Source organism: Heterodontus francisci, chromosome 1 (assembly GCF_036365525.1).
Source record: "Heterodontus francisci isolate sHetFra1 chromosome 1, sHetFra1.hap1, whole genome shotgun sequence".
NCBI classification, from domain to species: Eukaryota; Metazoa; Chordata; class Chondrichthyes; order Heterodontiformes; family Heterodontidae; genus Heterodontus; species Heterodontus francisci.
Genome location: NC_090371.1, coordinates 42,337,829 through 42,361,447, shown reverse-complemented (window position 1 = coordinate 42,361,447; position 23,619 = coordinate 42,337,829). Strand labels below are relative to the sequence as shown.

The window sequence follows — 23,619 nt, the reverse complement described above, 5'->3', positions numbered from 1 at the left end:
TGTACCTTGACCGTACCCGAACTTTCTTTTTTAAATGCAGGCCATTGTTGCATTACAGTTTTGCCTGCCAATCTTTGATTCCAATTTACCTGAGCCAGATCTTTTTTCACCGCATTAAAGTTTGCCCGCCCCCAATTAAGTATTTTTACTTTGGATTGCTCCTTGTCCTTTTCCATAGCGAACCTTAACCTTATGATATTATGGTCACTGTCCCTTAAATGTTTCCCCACTGACACTTGATCTTATTGAATGGCAGAGCAGGCTCATAGGGCAGTATGGCTACTCCTGCCCCTATTTCTTTTGTTCTTATTTCAAGATTTTTTTCTTGTATTTAAAAGTTTAAATTTAAATGTTTGGTTTTCTTTTTTTTCAGGGTTACTGCCAAAAGAGTCTCAGCCATTTGTAAAGGATCTTTGCCTTTACATGTTGTCACGGATTGCTCTCATTCATTGGGATCAAGGTATCTAAATAAAAAGGACAAATCATTTATTAACAAAGTTTATCAGCAGAGGGCAGCAGTTCAACAGTTTATTTGGAACTCTGAAATGATTGCAATTCATCAAATCCTTGTTAAAAATGTGTTGGTTATAATACAGTATTTTAAGATCTTGTTTTAACCAAGCTACAAACTTTAAGTGAAACCATAGCCAGATAGGTTTCACACATCAGTTAGTCAGAGAAGGAAGGCCAACATTCTGTTCTGTTATTACCACTAGGAATAATAATTCAGAGCACTGCAAACTAACTGGGCTATCGTGTATAAAATAAGTCTTTTTCAAATTCTCCTTTCCTTTTGAGTATTTCTTTTTTGCTTTTTACACATAAATAGGTCCTGACTGTGGGGGACTGTTCAGGGAAGCTTGAAGCATTTATTGCTGCTTAATTGATTTACTTAATCTTTTCCTGTCGTTAAATTGTCAATGCCTATTGTTTCTAATATTAGCTTGAATAAGATTGTAGCGCACATTAAAGCAGATTTTCTTTCAGTTTTTGTTCTCACTCATCCTTCCCTCAGTCTCTCCTGAAGGCTGTCACTCAAGTTAAGGTATGGTTCCACAGGTGTCGAAAGCCCTGTTCATCTTCACCTAACTGGCCATTTTGTGTATGTGAGCGAGTTAGTAAATATTGGATGGCCTTTCAATTGTTGGCCTTACCCTGTTGTCACTTGACATGGGCAGAGATAGAACAAGAACCCTGATTTGATTTCGTTTTCCTTTCCCTTATCTGGAGACACTGAGGCAAATTGTAGCATTTCCACTGTTGTCACAGCTGAGATTAGGTAACTTAACATACATCAGGAGTCAAACATGGGGCCTCGATTCATATTTATGAATTAGTAGAATGCAGCACATTCACTCCTGAAGTATTTGAGGGAGCTGAACTGATAACAGAATAAAAAAATTGAATATCTTAATGATTATGTGAGTGGAAATTAGGTCCTTATTTTAAGAATATATATATTCCATTTTCTTACAATTTGCACATGAAATGCGGTAAATTAGGAAATTATATTCGTTATGGTGCAGTTTCTAGTGGCTTGTATATTTTTCCTTATTCAGCAAAACACAATCACTCTGGAGAGGATGGAGGGATGAGAACTGTGCAAAAGTGGGTAGGGAGCAGCATTAGCAGAAACCAAAGAGCAGGTTGCTGGCATGTTCTGTCTGTAATTTGGGCAGGGAAGAGGAGATCAAAACCTACAGGACTAATAGAAAAGAAATGTACAAAATGAGGAAGCTAAGAAATAATTTTTAAAAGCCCACTAAAAATGCTCAAATGTCGACTAAAATATAAAGTTGTTCTCAAATCCATTGTGACACATTTCTTCGTATATATCTTGTGATATTTGAATAATATCCACAACTTTCTCTAAATGACTTTCACGGGGGTGGAATATAGCTTGTGAGCATTTCTAGTTATTGTATTTATTCATTCTGTTGAATTAAAACTTACGTGTGAACCTCACCATTTCGTTGTGTTTTTGTTTGACAAATTTGGTTTTTGAACAAATTGCTTCCAAATCGTGCAGTACCTTTAAGACCCCACTCTTTGACGAAACATTTGGTCACCTCTCCTAATATCTTTTTGTTTGAAACAGCGTCCATTTTTGTCTGATTGTGGTTCAGTGAAGCACCTTGGGATTTTTTTCAATGTTGAAGACATTACATAAATGCAAGTTGTTACTGTTTTGGTGCTCCTTCAGAAAGTCTTTTCCCCACAAACTGACTGGCACTATCTCTGAATAATAAAGCATGTTGCTACAGTGCAGGTCATTTTAAAAATAATTGAAGTAATCCTTTCAATGGATATAACAAAGAACAGTACAGCACAGGAACAGGCCATTTGACCCTCCAAGCCTGCGCCGATCTTGATGCCTGTCTAAACTAAAACCTTCTGCACTTCCGGGGACCGTATCCCTCTATTCCCATCCTATTCATGTATTTGTCAAGCTGCCTCTTAAACGTCGCTATTGTACCTGCTTCCACCACCTCCCCTGGCAGCAAGTTCCAGGCGCTCACCACCCTCTGTGTAAAGAATTTGCCTCGCACATCCCCTCTAAACTTTGCCCCTCGCACCTTAAACCTTTGTCCCCTAGTAACTGACTCTTCCACCCTGGGAAAAAGCTTCTGACTATCCACTCTGTCCCATGCCACTTATAACTTTGTAAATCAGGTCGCCCCTCCACCTCCGTCATTCCAGTGAAAACAATCTGAGTTTATCCAACCTCTCCTCATAGCTAATGCCCTCCAGACCAGGCAACTTCCTGGTAAACCTCTTCTGTACCCTCTCCAAAGCCTCCACTTCCTTCTGGTAGTGTGGCAACCAGAATTGCACGCAATGTTCTAAGTGTGGCCTAACTAAGGTTCCGTACAGCTGCAGCATGACTTGCCAATTTTTATACTCTATGCCCCGACCAATGAAGGCAAGCATGCCGTATGCCTTCTTGACTACCTTATCCACCTGCGTTGCCACTTTCAGTGACCTGTGGACCTGTACGCCCAGATCTCTCTGCCTGTCAATACTCCTAAGGGTTCTGCCATTTACTGTATACTTCCCACCTGTATTAGATCTTCCAAAATGCATTACCTCACATTTGTCCGGATTAAACTCCATCTGCCATTTCTCCGCCCAAGTCTCCAGCCGATCTATATCCTGCTGTATCCTCTGACAATAATTTGCGAATAATTAAAACAAAAACAATGAAGAATTTATCAGATGAAAAGAAATTAAAGAAATCACAAAGTTGCTATTACGTTTTAATTTTTTTATGCTTGCTTTAGTTTTCTGCAGTGCCTTGGGATCAATGTTGAAGGATAAATGTTTTCCTGATCCTGAGAGGAAGGGTGGTACAGTGAGAAGCAGGACAGCTGGGCTTTTCCTGGAGCTCTTTCACCCACTCTGTGCGTTGTTGAACTGGTTGAATATGGAGCAAGCTCAAAATGAAGGTCAGCAAATAAATATTGAATTGATAAGTTCTTATCTCTTGCAGGACCTTGTTTATGAATTTAAATGAAATTTAGATGTTCTAGCCTGAAATATATTTTCTGACATGTATGTGTTACAAAACTTTTAAGTCTGCACCTTTTCAATCAGGAAATACTACATTACAACTGTACAGGGTAATTTATTTTGCCTGAGCAGTGACTGGTTCACCCATTGTGGAACCTCCAGGATTTTGATTGAAATCACTGGAATGAAAATCAGACAGAATCTGCTTCGCCAGGTTACTTCCCAGGCGTGAAAATGAAAATTTACCACTCTGCGAAATGCATGTAAGAAGAAAGTAGAAGTGCAAGTTAACACCATTCTATCTAATAAGCTTTCCCTGTGAGTAAGAAATCAGTGAGGCAAGCAACGGGAACAATCACAAGAATTTAAACAGAAGTGCAGGATCGAAGCAACAGCGAGTCGGGAGAGCGAGCAGAACCATGGAAGCTGTCCTAAGGATTTAAACAGAAGCATGGCAGAGAAGCAGCAGAGAGGTGACCGGCACAGCAGGAAAAAAATCGTTAATTTGTCTGTAAATAACCTAAATCAAGAAATTAGTTTTAAAACTTAAAAAAAAAACTAAGTTGAGTTGGAGAGTCCAGAGGTAAGGGAGCCCATGCGTTAGGGAGCCTGAGTATTAGGGAGAGCGGTTAAAGTAAAACACGTAAAGTGACATCAGCACAAGGGAAAGAGCTGATTGGCAAATAGCTGGTGAGTTTCTTTGTCCAGATCAAGCGCAAGTCTTAGGTTGATTTCTGGTAAATTTAGATAGTGGTCTAATAAATAGAGGCATGGCAGGCATCTCAGTCCTGTCGAATGCACATCCTGTGTCATGTGGGAACTTGAGGTTGTTTCTTGTGTCCTGGACTGCTACATGTGTAGGACTTGCCATCAGCTGGAAGAACTCAAGTTCCAAGTTTCAGAGCTTGAGCAGCACCTGGCATCACTACAGTGCATCTGTGAGGCTGAGAGCTACGTGAATAACAGATTTCTGGAGATGGTCACTCTTCAGCTTAAGAGTGTGCAGGCAGAGAGGGAATGGGCAACTGCCAGACAGACGAGGAGGACCAAGCTGGTAGTGCAGGAGTGCACCCCACCAGCTCCCCCACCCACACGCCCCTGGAGTGCGTCTTGCTCTCTAACTGGTATTCAGTTTTGATTACTGGTGAGGGCGATGTTTCCTCTGGGCAGTACAGACAGAGCCAAGTCCGCGGCACCCTGAGTGGCTCAGCTGTACAGAGGGGGGTGCAAAAGAAGGTCAGAAAAGCAATAGTCATAGGAGATTCAATAGCTAGGGAACAGACAGGCATTTCTGCAGCCGCAGACATGACTCCAGGATAGTATGTTGCCTCCCTGATGCCAGGGTCAAGGATGTCACTGAGCGGCTGCTGAGCATTCTGAGGTGGGAGGGCGAACAGCCAGAGGTCATTGTCCATAACGGTACCAATGACATAGGTAGAAAGAGGGATGAGGTTCTACAGGCAGAATTTCGGGAGCCAGAACAGAAATTAAAAAGTAGGACCTCATTGCTAACTCTATTACTCCTCGTGCTAAGTGCTTGTGAGTACAGAAATTGGGGAATAGTGCAGGCAAATGAATGGCTGGAGAGAAGGTGCAAGAAGGAGGGCTTTCGATTCCTGGGGCATTGGGGCCAGTTCTATGGGAAATGGGACCTGTACGAGTTGCACATCTCAACAGGACCAGGACCAATAGTGTGTCAGGAGGTTTGCTAGTGCCTTTAGGGAGGGTTTAAACTAGCTTGGCAGGAGGATGGAAACCCTAGCATATATTCAGAAGGGAGAGAAACAAAGCTGGAAATGGAAGGCAGGAAATTAGTAAGCAAGTATGGAAGACAGAGAAACCAAAGGTGACAAAATAACAAAGGATTTGTACAGTGATTAGTGGTATATACTTTAATGCAAGGAGTCTAGTGAATAAGGCAGACGAGCAGAGGTCACATGTAGACACTTGAAAGTATGCTATCATAGCTATTACTGAAACATGGCTTAAAGGGCAGGAATGGCAACTCAACATTCCTGCCTTCAGAGTTTTCAGACAGGATAGAGAGGGGGAGTAGAAAAAGAGGGGGTGGGAGTTTCAAAAGTAGTTAATAAGCAGTCACAGCTGTGAGAACAAATGATATGCTAGAAGGATCATCAAATGAGGCCATATAGGTTGAATTGAGGATCAAAAAGGGGCAATCACATTGCTGGGAGTATACTATAGACCCCCCAGTCAGAGGGAGTTGAAGAACAAATATGTAGGCAAATTGCTGTGAAGTGTAGAAACAATAGGGCATTATTTCGAATACCCTAATATTAACCGGGATAATTTCAATGCAAAAGGTGTCGAGGGTGCAAAATTTTCAAATAGTATTCAGGAGAATGTTTTTTTGCCAGTATGTAGCAAGCTTAACAAGGGCTGGATTTAGTTTTAGGAAATGAACTTGGGTATCAAAACCTCAGATTCGGAGAGAAGTAACGGGAGCAGAGAGGATTTAAAAATTCCCAGAACCTCGAAGATTCAGAGAGAAGCAGCGGGAGCGGAGAGGATTAAAAAAGCGCGCCAAAACCTCGGAGATTTGGAGAGAAGCAGTGGGAGAGGAGAGAATTTAAAAAGCACCAAAACGTCGGATATTCAGAGAGAAATAGTGGGAGATTTGGAGGCAAATCAAAATTGAAAAGTGACATCAGAGCGATGTCACAATCATCAGAGAGCGCAGGCAAATAGAAAGCCGGCCAGGGTGAGTATGCAGGTAAGCTTTTAATTTAATCTAAGTTAATCAAAAATAAAATAAAACTTGATCGATTCGTTGGTATAAAAACTAAAAACTAAGGTGGATTTTACAGTTTACCATATAGAGAGAGAGTGAAACCAGCAAGGAGGGTATTGGTTTATTTATTTATTTTTATTTAGAGATACAGCACTGAAAAAGGCCCTTCGGCCCACCGAGTCTGTGCCGACCATCAACCACCCATTTATACTAATCCTACACTAATTCCATATTTCTACCACATCCCCACCTGTCCCTATATTTCCCTATCACCTACCTATACTAGGGGCAATTTATAATGGCCAATTTACCTATCAACCTGCAAGTCTTTGGCATGTGGAAGGAAACCGGAGCACCCGGAGGAAACCCACGCAGACACAGGGAGAACTTGCAAACTCCACACAGGCAGTACCCAGAATTGAACCCGGGTCGCTGGAGCTGTGAGGCTGTGGTGCTAACCACTGTGCCGCCCTAAATTAGGAACTGAGAAATTAAAAATACTCAGTCGGGATAGTGTAACAGTAAGTGTTATATTTAGAGTATAAGCACAAAGCAGGACTAGAGGTATTAATTAAAATTGATAGTTTAAATTGGGTATGAAATAGATTGTTTAAAAAGGGAATGGAGGGTTTTTCTTTAGATCAGAAATGGGCAGCTATGACCTGTTGCTTGCAATTCCTGCACTATGTGGGAACTTCAGGACACTTCATGTGTCCTGGGCGACCATGTGTATAGGAAGTGTCTCCAGCTGCTTCAGCTCAAGCTCAGGATTTCCGTGCTTGAGGGGCAGCTGAAGTCACTGCGGAGCATCAGGGAGCAGGAGAGTTTCCTGGATTGTACGTTCCAGGAGGTGGTCACCCCACTGGCAGTGAAGGTTCGGGATAGTGGGCTGAATTTTATGTTTCCATTGCCCCATAAAAAATGGCAGCCCCTACACATGGCTTTTACTCCGCAGAGCCGCTGCGATATTAAACTCGGAGGCTCATTTACGTGGAGTGTTTCATGTTTCTTTAAAAATCTAAATTAAATTGAAGGACTGGAAGCCCTTTAAAAATGGTATCGGTGCCTGACACCGTTGTCGGGGACGGACTGCCCACACTCCCACCCCACCCCCAATAATGTGGGGGCGGGGGTGTGGGCAGTCCATTACCAGCAATGGCATCAGGCGCCAATGCCATTTTTAAAGGGCTTCCAGTCCTTCAATTTAATTTAGATTTTAAAGAAACATGAGTGTGAAAAATTAAATAAAGTTAGCCCCACCCTCCCCCACCATCCCCCCGCAATGCCCATAAAAATTAATTACTTGCCCACTCCGCCCCTCCCCAAAAAATTTACCTTGTGCACCCGTCCTTCCCCCCCGCCCCCCCAAATTTCATAAATTATTAACTTTACCCCTTCCCACCACCCCCAGACCAATCAAAAACATTTGACCCCACTCCCTGCCCTCCGCCCTGAAAACCTATCTGCTCCCCCCTCCCCACCAGTGTTCCACCTCGGATCTCCGAATGGAGGTCCGAAGGCACGGGAGTGCTGGCCGCCGCCACCAGTGCGGCACCAGGGCCGACAACGGGAGTGGGTAAGTATTTAATTCATTGCTTTATATACATTTACTTATTTAAATTTTGATGCCGCCGCTGAGCGGCAGGGTGGACCGCCAAGAGGCCTCGCCACCATCAGCATATTGGACTGGGGCTTCCTAGTGTCGAAGCCCATGGCGGGCCTCTCCCGGAGGCATTTTCCGGGCCCACCTGCCACAACACCCGTCATTGGGGGATCGGTAAAATCCAGCCCAGTACGTGGGTCGCCATCCAGAAGAGTAGGAAGAGGCAGGAAGTGCAGGAATCTTCGGGCTGTTTGCCACTCTCAAACTTTGGTGCTCAGTTTCGGAGACTGCTGAGAGTGACGACACCTTCAAGGAGTGTAGTCCAAACATGGCACCAATGGACATGGGACTGTACAGGATGGAGCAGCAGAAGTGCTGTTGTTATAGGTGGTTCCATAGTCAGGGGAACAGATAAGCATTTTTATAACTGTTATCATGAGTCCCGGATGGTGTGTTGCCTCTCTGGTGCTAGGGTAAAGGACATCACGAAGAGAGTGCAGGATATTCTACAGGGGGAAGGGAATGAGCCACAAGTTGTAGTGCATGTTGGTACCAACAACATAGCAAGGGCAGGTTTTGAAGTCCTACGATCAGATTTTCAGGAGCTAGGGGGGGAAGTTAAAGAGTAGGACCTCAAGGGTAGTAATCTCTGAAGTCTCCCATTGCTATGTGCTAGCGAGAGTAGAAATAGGAAGATAGGGAGGATCAATGCTTGGCTTGAGGCATGGTGCAGTAGGGAGGGCTTCAGATTCTTGGGGCATTCGGACCAGTTCTGGGGCAGGAGGCACTTATTCAAAAGGGACGGGTTGCACCTCAACAGGACTGGGACTAATGTCCTTGCAGGGAGGTTCACTGCAGTGTGGTTGGGGAGGGTTTAAATTAAATGGGCATGGGGATGGGCACTGGCATATAGAAGTAGAAAAGAGGAATAAGGTGCATAAGGTGAGAGTGTTAGACAGTACTACCAAGGTGCACAGAATACTGGGCACAATAGTAGGGAATAGCAAGTTATTAGGTGGGGCGCAGTAAGGGAGGAAGTAATAACGTTTAAATCGGGCTTACTATGCATGTATGTGAATGCACGGAGTGTGGTTAATAAGATTGATTAGTTACAGGCACAGATTGACACGTGGAAATATGATGTTATGGGCTATAACCCGAACCACGTGCAAATTGGCAAAAGGATAAGAAAATTAGGGAAGTAAACACCTGGCTAAAGGAGTGATGTGGGAAAGAGGGGTTCCATTTCATGGGACACTGGCATCATGGGACAGGAGGGAACTGTACCGTTGGGACGGACTCCACCTGAACCAATCTGGGACCAGTGTCCGAGTGGAAAGGATAAATAGGGTGGTCACAAGGACTTTAAACTAGTAAATGGGGGGGGAGGGGGAGGCCTCAGGGGAAGTCAATACAGTTTCAAAAACAAGTAACAGGGCAGAGAGTAAAGAAACAGTCAGGAACCCTACTTCAGGAACTGCAGGTAATGGCAAAACTGCAAGAAGTATACTTGTTAAACCAGAAGAGAGAAATAATGAACAGGTGAATAAAGCATCACTGCTGAGGGACAGGTTAGGGGGTATAGCCCAAATAAGAATTCTGTATACAAATGCATGGGGTGTAAGGAATAAACTAGATGAGCTGCAGGCAGAAATTCAAATGGAAGATTATGATGTGGTAGCCATTGTGGAGACGTGGCTGCAGGATGGTCGGGACTGGGAACTAAATATACCTGGTTATAAAGTTTACAGGAGGGACAGGGAAAATGGCAGAGGGGGTGGAGTAGCCTTACTGATTAGAAATTATATCACCTCATTGGTGAGGGGGATATAATGAGGGGAAAGCATCCAGTGGAGACCTTATGGATGGAATTGAGGAGCAGAAAAGGATCTAAAACTGTAATAGGTGTTGTGTATAGACCCCCTGGTAGCAGTTCTGAGGTGTTAAATTGTATAAATGCACAAGTTAGGCAAGTGTGTAACAAAGGCAGAGTAGTATTAATGGGGGATTTTAACTTACACATAGATTGGGAGAGGCAGACTAGCACCAGTCAGAAAGGTAGTGAATTTCTGGAATGTGTCTGGGATAGTTTCCTACAGCAATATGTTCTAGATGTAACAAGGGGACAGGCAATATTAGATTTATTTATGAGTAATGAGCCAAATTTAATTAGTAGCCTAACTGTGTGTGAACATTTATCAAATAGTGATCACAACATGATCGAATTCAAGGTAGCGTTTGAGAGTGAAAAGCATGAATCAGCTACTAGAATTTTAGACTTGGGTAAGGCTGACTTTACCGGATGAGACAGAGTCTGTCCGTGGTAAACTGGGAAGATCTGTTAATGGGTCAAACGACTGAAGAACAGTGGAGAATATTTAAAGAAACATTTAACGAAATACAGAGCGAGTATATACCCCTGAGAGGAAAAAGCTCCACTTCACAGAAAAAACAGCCATGGACAACTAAAGAGATTAGGGATAGCATAAAACAAAAAGAAAGGGCTCACAAAAATGCAAAATGCAGCACAGATCCGGCCGAATGGGTTCGATACAAAGACCAGCAGACCAGCAAAGGGTCGTAAAGCAGCTTATAAGAGCTACTAAAAGGGATTATGAAAGGAAACTTGCAAGGGACATCAAAATCAATAAGAAGAAATTTTATAGTTACATAAAGGGAAAGCGGGTTGTCAAGAGCAAGAGTTATTGTCGTTGACAATGGGAAAATGGGAGACATGTTGAACAATTACTTTGCCTCAGTATTTACAGTTGAAAAGGAGGATAACTTTCCGGAAGTCCCGAAAAAATTAATAGCCGTTAGGGGACTGGGACGTAAGTAAAACATCAGTAGCAAGGAAATTAATGGAACTAAAGAGTGAGAAATTCCCAGGACCTGATGGTTTCCATCCGAGGGTGTTAAAGGAAGTAGGGGAGCACATTGTAGATGCCCTAACTATAGTCTTTCAGAGTTCCCTAGATTCAGGAGTGGTCCCTCTGGATTGGAAAGTTGCATATGTCATGTCATGTACTTAAATACATGAATAGAGGGATACGGACCCCGGAAGTGCAGAAGGTTTTAGTTTAGACAGGCATCAAGATCGGCAGAGGCTTGGAGGGCCGAATGGCCTGTTCTTTGTTGTCACTCCACTTTTTAAGAAGGGTGAAAGGGGGAACCAAGGAAATTATAGACCAGTTAGCTTGACATCTGTGGTGGGCAAGTTGCTGGAGTCTATAATCAAGGATAGGGTGACTGAACACCTAGAAAAATTTCAGTTCATCAGGCACAGCCAGCATGGATTCATGACGGGAAGGTCATGCCTGACAAATCTCATTGAATCTTTTGAAGAGGTGACCAAGGTAGTGGACAGGGGAATGTCTATGGATGTTATTTAAGTCCCACATAAGAGACTGTTAACTAAAGTAGAAACCCATGGAGTTGAGGGCAAATTATTGACATGGTTAGGAAGTTGGTTGAGTGGTAGGCGACAGAGAGTGGGGATAATGGGTAAGTACTCCGATTGGCAGGATGTGACTAGTGGTGTCCCACAGTGGTCTGTGTTGGGGCCTCAATCATTCACATTATTCATTAACGACTTGGATGATGGCATTGTAAGTCATATATCCAAATTTGCTGATGATACAAAGTCAGGCGGCATTGTAGACGGTCTAGATGATAGCATAAAATTGCAAGGAGATATTGACAGACTAGTTGAGTGGGCAAAATTGTGACAGATGGATTTCAATGCGGGCAAGTGTGAGGTTATCCATTTTGGACCAAAAAAGGATAGAGTAGGGTACTTTCTAAATGGGAAGAGGTTAAGTACAGTGGATGTCCAAAGAGACTTGGGGGCTAAGGTGCATAGATCTTTAAAATGCCACGAGCAAGTACAGAAAATGATCAAAAAGACTAATGGAATGCTGGCCTTTATATCTGGAGGATTAGAGTATAAAGAAACAGAGGTTATGCTGCAGCTGTACAAAACCCTGGTTAGACCCCACTTGGAGTACTGTGAGCAGTTTTGGGCACCACACCTTAGGAAGTATGTATTGACCTTGGAGGGAGTGCAACGTAGGTTTACAAGAATGATACGAGGAGAGATTACACAAGTTAGGCCTGTTTTCGCTAGAATTTAGAAGGTTAAGGGGTTATCTGATCGAAGTCTTCAAGATATTAACAGCAAATGACAGGCTATATAAAGATAAACTATTTCCACTGGTTGGAGATTCTAAAACTAGGGGGCATAGTCTAAAAATTAGGACCAGACCATTCAGGAGAGATGTTAGGAAGCACTTCACGCAAAGGGTGGTAGAGGTTTGGAACTCTCCCACAAACAGCAGTTGAAGCTGGAACAGTTGTTAATTTTAAATCTGAGATAGATAGATTTTTGTTAAGCAAAGATATTCAGGGATATGGGCCAAAGGCAGGCATATAGAGTTAGGCCGCAGATCAGCCATGATCTCATTGAATGGCGGGACAGGCTCAAGGGGCTGAATGGCCTACTCCTGTTCCTATTTTCCTATGTTCCTATAATGGAGACCTGGCTCAAACATGGGCAGGACTGGGTGTTAAATATTCCTGGAGACAAGGTATTCAGGAAAGATAGGAAAGGAAGAAAAGGGAGAGGAGTGGTCGTATTGATTAAGGAGAACATTACAGTGCAGCAGAGAGCGGATGTCCCAGAGAGGTCAAGGACAGAAACTATTTGGCTCGAGCTAAGGAACAGAAAAGGTGAAATTATATTGCTCGGTGTAGTCTATGGGCCACCAACTAGTGAAAAGGATGTAGAGGAAAAAATTTGCAAGGAAATTATGGACAGGTGCAAGAATTATTGAGTAGTTATAATGGGGGAACTTTAGTTATCCGAATATAGCTTGGGATAATCATGGTGTAAAGGGCAGAGAGGGGCGACAGTTCCTAGAGTATGTTCAGGAAAATTTTCTGCAACGGTATGTTTCCAGTCCAACGAGAGGGGAGGCACTGCTGGACCTGGTTCTTGGGAATGAGGTAGATCAGGTGGACCAAATGTCAGTCGGAGAACATCTATGGAACAGTGATCATTGTATCATAAGGTTTAGGCTGGCTATGGAGAACAACAAAGAACAGTCTAGAGTAAGAATAATTAACTAGGGGAAAGCCAACTTCAGTGGGGTAAGAAATAAATTGGCATTAAAGATTGGCAGGAAAAATGGTACTTGAACAACCTTCAAAGTTCGGGCATAGTCAAGGTATATTCTCTCGAAGGGGAAGGGTAGAGCAAACAAATCCAGAGCTCCCTGGATGACAAAAGAGACAGAAATGAAGATGAAGAACAAAAAGTGTGCTTATGATCGATGTCAGGTCGATAATACAATGGGCGATCCAGGCTGAATATAGAAGGTTCAGAGGGTAAGTGAGAAAGCAAATAAGAGAAACAAAGAGGGAGTCTGAAAAAAGACTAGCAGCTAACATAAAAGGGAATTGCAAAGTCTTCTATAGGCAAATAGTAAAAAGGTGGTAAATGGAGGAGTAGGGCTGATTAGACACCAAAAAGGGTGTTTACGCATGGAGGCAGGGGTAATAGCTGAGGTATTAAATGAATACTTTGCATCTGTCTTTACCAGGGAAGAAGATACTACCTAGGCCATGGTGAAAGAGGATGTTAATGCACGAGAAGGATTTAAAATTAATAAGGAGGAGGTATTAGATAGGCGGTCAGTACTTAAAGTTGATAAAACACCAGGACCAGATGCAATGCATCCAGGGATACTAAGGGAAGTGAGAGTGGAAATTACAGAAGCATTGGTCATAATTTTTCAGTCTTCCTTAGACTCGGGTGGTGCCAGACGACTGGAGAGTTGCAAATGTTACATCCTTGTTCATAAAAGGGTGTAAAGATAAGCCCAGCAACTACAGGCCAGTCAGTTTAGCTTCGGTGGTGGGAAAACCTCTAGAAAAAATAATTCGAGACCAAATTAATAGTCACATGGACAAATGCGGGTTCATTAAAGAAAGCCAGCACAGATTTGTGAATGGAAAATCGTGTTTGACTAACTTGCTGGAGTTTTTTGAGGAGGTAACAGAGAGGGTTGATGAGGGCAATTCTGTTGATGGGGTATATATGGACTTCCAGAAGGCATTTGATACAGTGCTACACAACATACTTGCGAGCAAAGTTTTAGCTCATGGAATAAAAGAGACAGTAGCAACGTGGATACAAAATTGGCTATGTGCCAGGAAACAGAGAGGAGTGATTAATGGATTTTTTTTCGGGCTGGAGGAATGTTTGTAGTGTAGTTCCCCAGGGGTCAGTTGGGTCCCTTACTCTTCCTGTACAGAGTACAGTTTCAAAATTTGCGGATGATACGACACTTGGAAGCAATGTTAACTGTGAGTAGCATCGTGTAGAAGTTCAAAAGGACATAGACAAGTTGGTGGAATGGGCAGACAAGTGGCAGATGAAGTTCAATATGGAGAAATGTGGAGTGATTCATTTTGGTAGGAAGAACAATGGAGAGACAATATATAATAAGGCTACAACTCTATAGGGGGTGCAGGAGCAGAGGGACCTGGGTGTATAAGTCATTGAAGGTGGCAGGACAGGTTGAGAGGGGTTAATAAAGCATACAGTATCCTGGGCTTTATTAATAGGGGCATAGAGTACAAGAGCAAAGAAGTTAGTTCGGCCACAACTGGAGTATTGCTTCCAGTTCTGGGCGCCGCACTTTCGGAAAGATGTGAGGGCATTGAAGAGAGTGCAGAAAAAATACACGAGTATGGTTTCAGGGATGAGTAACTTATGTTATGAAGATAGATTGGAGAAGTTGGGACTGTTTTCTTTGGAGGAGAGAAGGCTGAGAGGTGATTTGATAGAGTATTCAAAATTATGAGGGGTCTGGACAGACAGAATAGGGAGAAACTGTTTCCACTTGTGAAAGGATCAAGAACAAGAGGGCACAGATTTAAGGTAATTGGCAACAGAAGCAATGGTGACAGGAGGAAAAAAATTTTCACGCAGCGAGTGGTTAAGATCTGGAATGTACTGCCTGGGAGTGTGGTGGAAGCAGGTTCAATCGAGGCGTTCAGAAGGGAATTAGACTGTCATCTGGAAAGGAAGAATGTGCAGGGTTACGGAGAGAAGGCGAAGGAGTGACACTAGGTGAATTGCTGATTCAGAGAGCCGGTGCAGACACATGGGCTGAATGGCCTCCTAATGCACTGTTACAATTCTGTGATCAGTGGGAAAACATTTTGTGGTAGTTATGGAAAGGGACAAAAATAGACCAAGAGCAAAAGTTTGAGGAAAGCCCAATTTTACTGAATTGAGATGTGATTTGGCAAAATGGACTGGAAATAATTAGCTACTTGAAGGTAAACAAGTGTCAGGGCAGTGGGAGGCATTCAAGGAGTAGATAAGAGGGGGTTCAGAACAATTATATTCCCACAAAGAAAAAGGGCTGATCTCCCAAATCTAAACACCCCTGGATGTCAAAGAGCATATAGAGTAGGATAAGGCAAAAAAAAGGAAGCTTAGGTCAGATACAGAGAGCTGAATACTGCAGAAAGCCCAGAGGACTATACAAAGAGCAAGGGTGAGATGAAAAAGGAAATGAGGAAAGCAAAGAGGGGGCATGAAAAAATAGTGGCAAGTGAATGGGGGCACCGCCACCTGCAGGTTCCACTCCGGGCCACACACCATCCTGACTTGGAGCTGTGTCGCCATTCCTTCACTGTTGCTAGGTCAAAGTCCTGGAACTCCCTGACAGCACTTGGTGTAGGTTCAAGAAGGCAGCTCACCACCACTTTCTCAAGAGATGGGCAATCAATGCTGGCATAGTCAGTGACGCCCACATCCCCCAAACTAATAAAAAAAAAAGTCAAGGAAGACCCAAAGACGTTTAAAAATCTTAAAAAGCAAGAGGGTAAACATAGTGAGAGAGAAAATATTAAGAGGTTTAGCATCTTTGAAACTGGATAAATTGCCAAGCCTGGATGAAATGTATCCCAACCTGCTAAGAGAAGAAATAGCTGAGGCTCTTACCACCATTTTCCAATCCTCTCTGGCTACAGGTATGGTGCCGGAAGATTGCTAACATTGTACTGTTGTTTATACAGGGAGGAAGGGATAGACCGAGTAATTAAAGGCCAGTGAACCTAATCTTGGTGGTGGGAAAATTATTGGACAAAATTCTGAGAGAAAGTGTAAATTGTCATTTAGGAACACACGTATTGGTCAGGACAGTCAGCATGGATTTGTTAAAGGAAGGTCTCGCCAACATTTTTAAACTTAAAGTAAGTTCTTGCAACTTGCAGCTAGGTCACTACTTTTGCGCCGCGCGGGGGTGGGGGTGGGGCAGATTTGGATGGGTTTCCCTGTACAGAGCGGCCTGCGGCTGCTTCTGCACCCAAGCAGGCAGGGAGGGCCTCCAAGCGTGCCTGGTGCGTTGGTCCCCGGTCTGCCGCCAGGAGACCTGTCGTAGACTTGAACATATAATCTAGACAGATACTTTAGTGCAGTATTAAGGGAATACTGCCCTGTTGGGGGTTCCATCTTTCAGATGAGATGTTAAACCACGGCTCCATCTGCATGTTCGGATGAACGTAAAAGATTTAATGCACTATTTGAAGAAGAGCAGGAAAGGTCTTCTGATGTCCTGGCAAGGGCTTACCCCTCAACCAACAACGCATTAACTGGTCATTTAGCTCATTGCTATATTGCTCATTTGTGTGCACAAATTGACTGCTTCTTTGACAAAAAAAAATCATGCTTCAAGGGGATCTAATTGGTCGTGAAATGCTTTCAGATGTCCTGAGTATGTAAAGGATGCTATATAAATGCACTTTTTTGCCTTCTTTCCAATGTAAATGAGGCAGCACTGTTACCATCGGAGGCTGCAACATCTCTTAAAGAAGTAGGTCTGACTGGCACTTATTGGGGTCATTACTGCGAGAGGTAGAGGCTATCATCTTTCTGGCATCTAGCAAGCAAAACAACTCAGTCACCCAAATAACCAGCAAAATTGGTTTGGACAGCCACTGGAAAAGATATGCAGGGGACAGGATTTTCCCTCCGGGGCCGGGAAACAAAGGTTGGGACCATTTCGAATCCACAAATATTCAAGCCTGCAGCAGTTTTTTTATGCTTATACTGTATAAATTTGGCCACAATATAAATGAGCCCGTGACAGTCGAATGAAATTGTCAAACTGCTTTTTGATGCAATTTTATAATTCACAGCACTTTTATATGAACTAGCACCAGTAGGAACAATAGCTGTTGTTGGGAAGCTGATCCAGCACATTTGCTCCCCTGCCGCGACCAAGTTCAGAGTAGAACGACTGCTTCAGGAGTCTGGTGTCAGGCATGTGCACGGAATGTCCTGGTTTTGGATGATTAGCACCTTGATGCTGGGCAGGTTGTCTTGGGAGAGGACGCTGCTGTTGGACCGCCTTTCTTGCCACTGGATTTGGAGGATCTTGTGGAGGCACCTCTGGTGGTAATTCTCTAGTGCTTGGAGATGCCTGCTGTAGGTTGTCCAAGCATATAGGAGCACAGGGATCTCCGCTGTCCGGTAAACCATGATTGGCATAGGTTGAATAGTTCTCCGTCTGTTTTGTAGGTTATCTCCATGCTTGTGTGTAGTTTCTTGGAGGTGAAGTGTAGCATTGCAGTGAGGAAAATGGAGAAGAGATTGGATGTGATGACACAGCCTTACTTGACCCTGGTCTTGACTGAGATAGGCTCTGTGATGGTTCAGTTGGTGAGGATCATGGCTTACATGTCATCATGAAGTAGATAGAGGCTGGTAACAAACTTCTGATGGCAGCCAAATTTGAGCAGGATGCTCCATAAGTGATTGGGGTTGACAGAGTCAAAGGCTTTTGTGAGATCAAAAAAGTCCATGTACAGCGGTTGGCATTGTTCCCTGCATTTTTCTTGTATTTGCCATGCAGTGAAGATCATGTCTGTGGTGCCTCTCGTTGGGCGAAAACTGCACTGCGACTCCAGAAGGAGCTCTTTAGTCACTGGGAGGAGGCGATTGAGGAGGATCCTTGCAATGATCTTCATGTTTTTAATGTCCCGGGTTTTATGCTGCACCACTGCCTTCAGGATTCTGTAGGATTGCTGCTTTACCTTGCATGTGTGGTGAAGTTTCCATCCTGCGAAGGCTTTGCGCTTACGCTTGATTAGGTCCTGTATTTCTTGGTCGTTCTCGTCAAACCAGTCACGATATTTACTGGTGGAGAAGTCAAAGACCTCTTTGCGGATGCTTGTAATGGTGGTCTTTAGGGTCGACCAGGCACTACTGGCACACAGTGACTCTTGGTGGTTGAAGGTTGAGAGGTTGGGGCTAAGGTACTGACAGGATAGTGTCATGGGATCTTTTACGTCCACCCGAGAGAGCAAATGGGTCCTCATTTTAAAGTCAGTTGAAAGACAGCACTTCCAAATATACAGCACTCTGTCAGTGCTACACTGAAGTGTCAGCTAGATTATGTACGGAATTCTCTCAGTTTCCTGACACATGTGGCATTACATGGGAATAATACGTTGGGGTCATAGCCCACCCTGATCATCAATGAATTCCCCACATTAAGACCCTTGTAAAGACATCATATACTCAAAGACTGCAGTGCTTCAAGGAGGAGGCCCACCTGCACCTTCTCGACATTTAGGGTGAAGTACTATTGCGCTGCAGAAAATATATGTGAAATACGAAAGCATAAATGATTAATTTTTTGATCACGGACCTGAAACGTTAACTCTGCTTCTCTCTCCACAGATGCTGCCAGACCTGCTGAGTATTTCCAGCATTTCTTGTTTTTATTTCAGATTTCCAGCATCTGCAGTATTTTGCTTTTATTATATAAGTGATTAATTAGTAGGCAAAACTGTAGCAGAATAATCTGCTGCTTTTAAAGAGGAGATAGCTCAGGTACAATTGAGGTACATTCCCACTAGGGGAAAAGATAGGACAAACAAGGCCAAAGCTTGGACATACTTGAATGTGCACTTAAAGTCTGTAATCTACAAGGCTACAAACCCACAGCTGGAAAGCAGTATGAAACTGGATGGCTACTTGATGGCTGGTGTGGACATGAAGGGCCCAGTGGCCTCCTTCCTCCTTTTTGTGATGCTCCCTGGATGATGAAAGAAATAGAGAGTAAAATGAAGCAGAAAAAGGGTGCATATAACAGATGTCAGGTGAATAATACAATTGGGAACCAGGCTTGTCATAAAAAGTTAAGAGGGTGAGTGAAAAAGAAAGAAGCAAAGAAAGAGTAAGAGACTGGCAGGTAACATAAAAGGGAATCCAAAAGTCTTCTATAGGCAAACAAATAGTAAAATGGTAGTAAAAGGAAGAGTGGGGCCAATTAGGGGCCAAAAAGGGGATTTACAAATGGAGGCAAGGGGCATGGCTGAGGTATTAAATGAATTCTTTGCATCGGTCTTTATCAAGGATGAAGCTGCTGCACAAGTCATAGTGAAAGAGGAGGTAGTTGAGAAACTGAATGGACTAAAAATTGATGAAGAGGAGGTATTAGATAAGCTAGCTGTACTTAAAGTAGATACGTTACCAGGACCGGATGACATGCATCTGAGGATACTGAACGAAGTAAGGGTGGAAATGGCTGAGGCACTGGCCATAATATTCCAATCCTCCTTAGATACGGGGTGATGCTAGAGGACTGAAGAATTGCAAATCTTACATCATTGTTCACGAAAGGCAATAAGGATTAGCCTAGCAACTACAGGCCAGTCAGTTTAACCTCGGTGGTGGAAAATCTTTTAGAAACGATAATCTTGGACAAAATTAACAGTTCTCTGGACAAATGTGGATTAAATAAGGAACGCCATCATGGATTTGTTACGGGCAAATAGTGTTTAACTAAAATAAAAACAAGAAATGCTGGAAATACTCAGCAGGTCTGGCAGCATCTGTGGAGAGAGAAGCAGAGTTAACATTTCAGGTCAGTGACCCTTCTTCAGAAGATCGTGGACTTCCAAAAGGCATTTGATAAAGTGTCACACTTTGCTTGCAGGCAAAGTTGAAGCCCATGGAATAAAAGGAACAATAGCAGTGTGGATATGAAGTTAGTTGAGTGACAGGAAACAGAGAGTAGTGGTAAATGATTGTTTGTCGGACTGGAGGAAGGTATAAAGTGGTTTTCCCGAGGGGTTGGTGTTAGGACCACTGCTTTTCCTGATGTGTATTAATGACATAGACTTGGATTACAGGGCACAATTTTAAAATTTGCAGATGACACAAAACTTGAAAATATTGTGAACTATGAGGAGGATAGTGATAAACTTCAAGAGGACATAGGCAGGATGGTGGAATGGACAGAGAAGTGACAGATGAAATTTAATGCAGCGAAGTGTGATGTGATTCATTTTGATAGGAATAACGAGTCAATATAAAATAAAGAGTACAATTCTGAACATGGTGCAGGAGCATGGTGGTATATGTGCAGGGCAAGGCAAGAATACTTAATGAGTGCTTTATATCAGTGTTTACTAAGGAAGAGGTTGCTGACAGAATATCAGTAGACGCAAAGATGCTAGAGATAATGGATGTGGTGAAAATTGATGGGAAGGATGTACTGTAAACGCTGACTGTGCTTAGAGTGGATAAGTCACTTGGTCCAGATGGGATGCATCCCAGGTTGCTAAATGACATAGGAGTGGCAAATGTGGCACCCATGTTCAAGAAAGGGTGTAAGGACATTGCTGGTAACTACGGACCATTCAACTTAACAAGTTAGTAAGGTTTTAGAAACAATAATCAGGGAAAAAAAAGCAACAGGAATTTGGAGAGGTTTGAGTTAAGGAGAACCAGCACAGATTTGTAGAAGGCAAATGAAGGGAAACCTGATGTCTATATGAATTTTAAGAGAGTGTTTGACGAAGTACCACATAAAAGGCTGGTTAACAAATTGAGGCTCATGGAATAGGAGGGTCACAGAATCACAGAATAATACAGTGCAGAAGAGGCCAATGGCCCATCAAGTCTGCACTGATGCATTAAAACACCTGACCTGTCTACCTAATCCCATTTGCTAGCACTTGGCCCATAGTCTTGAATGTTATGATGTGCCAAGTGCTCATCCAGGTACTTTTTAAAGGATGTGAGGCAACCTGCCTCTACCACCCTCCCATGCAGGGCATTCCAGACCGTCACTACCCTCTGGGTAAAACAAAACTTCCTCAAATCCCCCTTAAACACCCTCCCCCCTCACTTTAAACTTGTGACCCCTCGTAACTGACCCTTCAACTAAGGGGAACAGCTGCTCCCTATCCACCCTGTCCATGCCCCTCATAATCTTGTACACCTCGATCAGGTCACCCCTCAGTCTTCTCTGCTCCAATGAAAATAACCCAAGCCTATCCAACCTCTCTTCATAGCTTAAATGTTCCATCCCAGGCAACATCCTGGTGAATCGCTTCTGCACCCCCTCCAATGCAATCACATCCTTCCTATAATGTGGCGACCAGAATTGCACACAGTGCTCCGGCTGTGACCTTACCAAAGTTCTATACAACTCCAACATGACCTCCCTGCTTTTGTAATCTATGCCTCGATTGATAAAGGCCTTTTTCACCACCCTATTAACCTGCCCTTCTGCCTTCAGAGATCTATGAACAAACACGCCAAGGTCCCTTTGTTCCTCGGAACTTCCCAGTGTCAGGCCATTCATTGAATACTTCCGTGTCACATTACTCCTTCCAAAGTGTATCACCTCACACTTTTCAGGGTTAAATTCCATCTGCCACTTTTCTGCCCATTTGACCATCCCGTCTATATCTTCCTGGAACCTAAGACACTCCACCTCACTGTTAACCACTCGGCCAATCTTTGTGTCATCCGCGAACTTAGTGATCCTACCCCCCCACATAGTCATCTGTGTCGTTTATATAAATGACAAACAATAGGGGACCCAGCACAGATCCCTATGGTACGCCACTGGACACTGGCTTCCAGTCACTAAAACAGCCGTCTGTCATCACTCTCTGTCTCCTACAGCTAAGCCAATTTTGAATCCATGTTATCAAGTTACCTTGTATCCCATATGCATTTGCTTTCATGATAAGTCTCCCATGTGGGACCTTGTCAAAGGCTTTGCTGAAATCCATGTAAACTACATCAACTGCACTACCCTCATCTACACACCTGGTCACATGCTCAAAAAATTCAATCAAATTTGTTAGGCATGACCTCCCTCTGACAAAGCCATGCTGACTGTTCTGAATCAAATTTTGCCTCTCCAAGTAGTGATAGATTCTCTCCTTCAGAATCTTCTCTAACAGTTTCCCTACCACTGACGTGAGACTCACTGGTCTGTAGTTCCCTGGCTTATCTCCACAACCTTTCTTAAATAGTGGGCCCACATTAGCTGTTCTCCAGTCCTCTGGCACCTCCCCCGTGGCCAGAGAGGCCACCCTCGCCTCCCACAGCATCCTGGGACACAAATTGTCCGGACCTGGAGATTTGTCCACTTTTAAGCCTTCCAAAACCTCCAATACCTTGTCACTCCCTATGACAATTCGCTGAAGAACCTCACAGTCTCTCTGTCTAAGTTCCATATCTACATCCTCATTCTCTTGGGTGAAGTCAGATGTGAAGTATTCATTCAACACCCTACCAATGTCCTCTGGCTCCACCCACAAATTTCCCCCTTGGTCCCTAATGGGTCCTACTCTTTCCCTGGTTATCCTCTTCCCATTGATATACTCAGAGAATATCTTGGGATTTTCCCTACTTTTACCAGCCAGAGCTTTCTCATATCCCCTCTTTGCTCTCCTAAGTGCTTTCGTAAGCTCCATCCTACACTTTCTGTACTCCACTAATGCTTCCATTGATTTGCTTTCCTTGTATTTGCTAAAAGCCTCTCTTTTCCTTCTCATCATACCCTGAATGTTTCTGGTCATCCATGGTTTTTTGGGCTTGTTGCTCCTACCTATTACCCTGGAGGGAACATGTTGGGCCTGTACCCTCCCCATTTCCTTTTTGAATGCCCCCCACTGCTCTTCTGTAGATTTCCTGACAAGTAACTCTTTCCAGTCTACCTTGGCCAGTTCCTGCCTTATTTTACTAAAATTCACTCTCCCCCAATCCAAAACCTTTTTTTGCAACTTGTCTATTTCTTTCAATGTCAGCTTGGATAAAAAATTGACTTAGGACAGAAACAGCGAGTTGTGGTAAATGGTTCTTTTTCGAACTGGAGGACGTTCCCCAAGGGTTAGTGCTCGGACCATTGCTTTTTTTGATGTACATATGACTGACTTGGATATTGGAATGCAGAGTAAAATTTCAAAATTTCCTGATGATACCAAACTTGGATAATGTGGCAGACAGTGAGGATGATACCAGTCGACTGGAACAAGACATTTCTAAGCTTGCAGAATCGGCAGACAAGTGACAGATGGAATTTAATACAGAGAAGTGATACATTTTTGGTAGAATGGCTAGGGAGAGGCAATATAGACTTAATGGCACAGTTCTAAAGAGGGACAGAGGGACCTGAGGATGCATGTGCATCAATCTTTGAAGGTTGCAGGACCGATTGAGAGAATCATTAGCAAAGCCTATGGGATCTTGGGCTTCAAAAATAGAGGTATTGAGTACAAAAACAGGGAAATTAATGCTGAACCTGTATAAAGCGCTGGTTAGGCACCAACTAGAGTATTGCATCCAGTTCTAGTCACCACACTTCAGGAAGGATGTACGGGTCCTTGAGAGGATGCAGAGGAGATTTACGAGAATGGTTCGAAGGAT

The 23,619-nt window shown here is 43.4% G+C and overlaps 1 protein-coding gene across 5 annotated transcripts in view; it reads left to right on the top strand.

Annotated features, from left to right (window-relative positions):
* The window catches only part of ccdc142 (coiled-coil domain containing 142), a 318,889-nt gene that overhangs the window by 90,999 nt on the left and 204,271 nt on the right, over window positions 1–23,619 (top strand). For all 5 annotated transcript variants that reach the window (XM_068029624.1, XM_068029614.1, XM_068029634.1 and 2 more), the window contains 2 exons: window positions 374–460; window positions 3,282–3,446. In XM_068029624.1, the coding sequence (XP_067885725.1) occupies window positions 374–460; window positions 3,282–3,446 (252 nt within the window). The remainder of the gene's footprint in view (window positions 1–373; window positions 461–3,281; window positions 3,447–23,619) is intronic.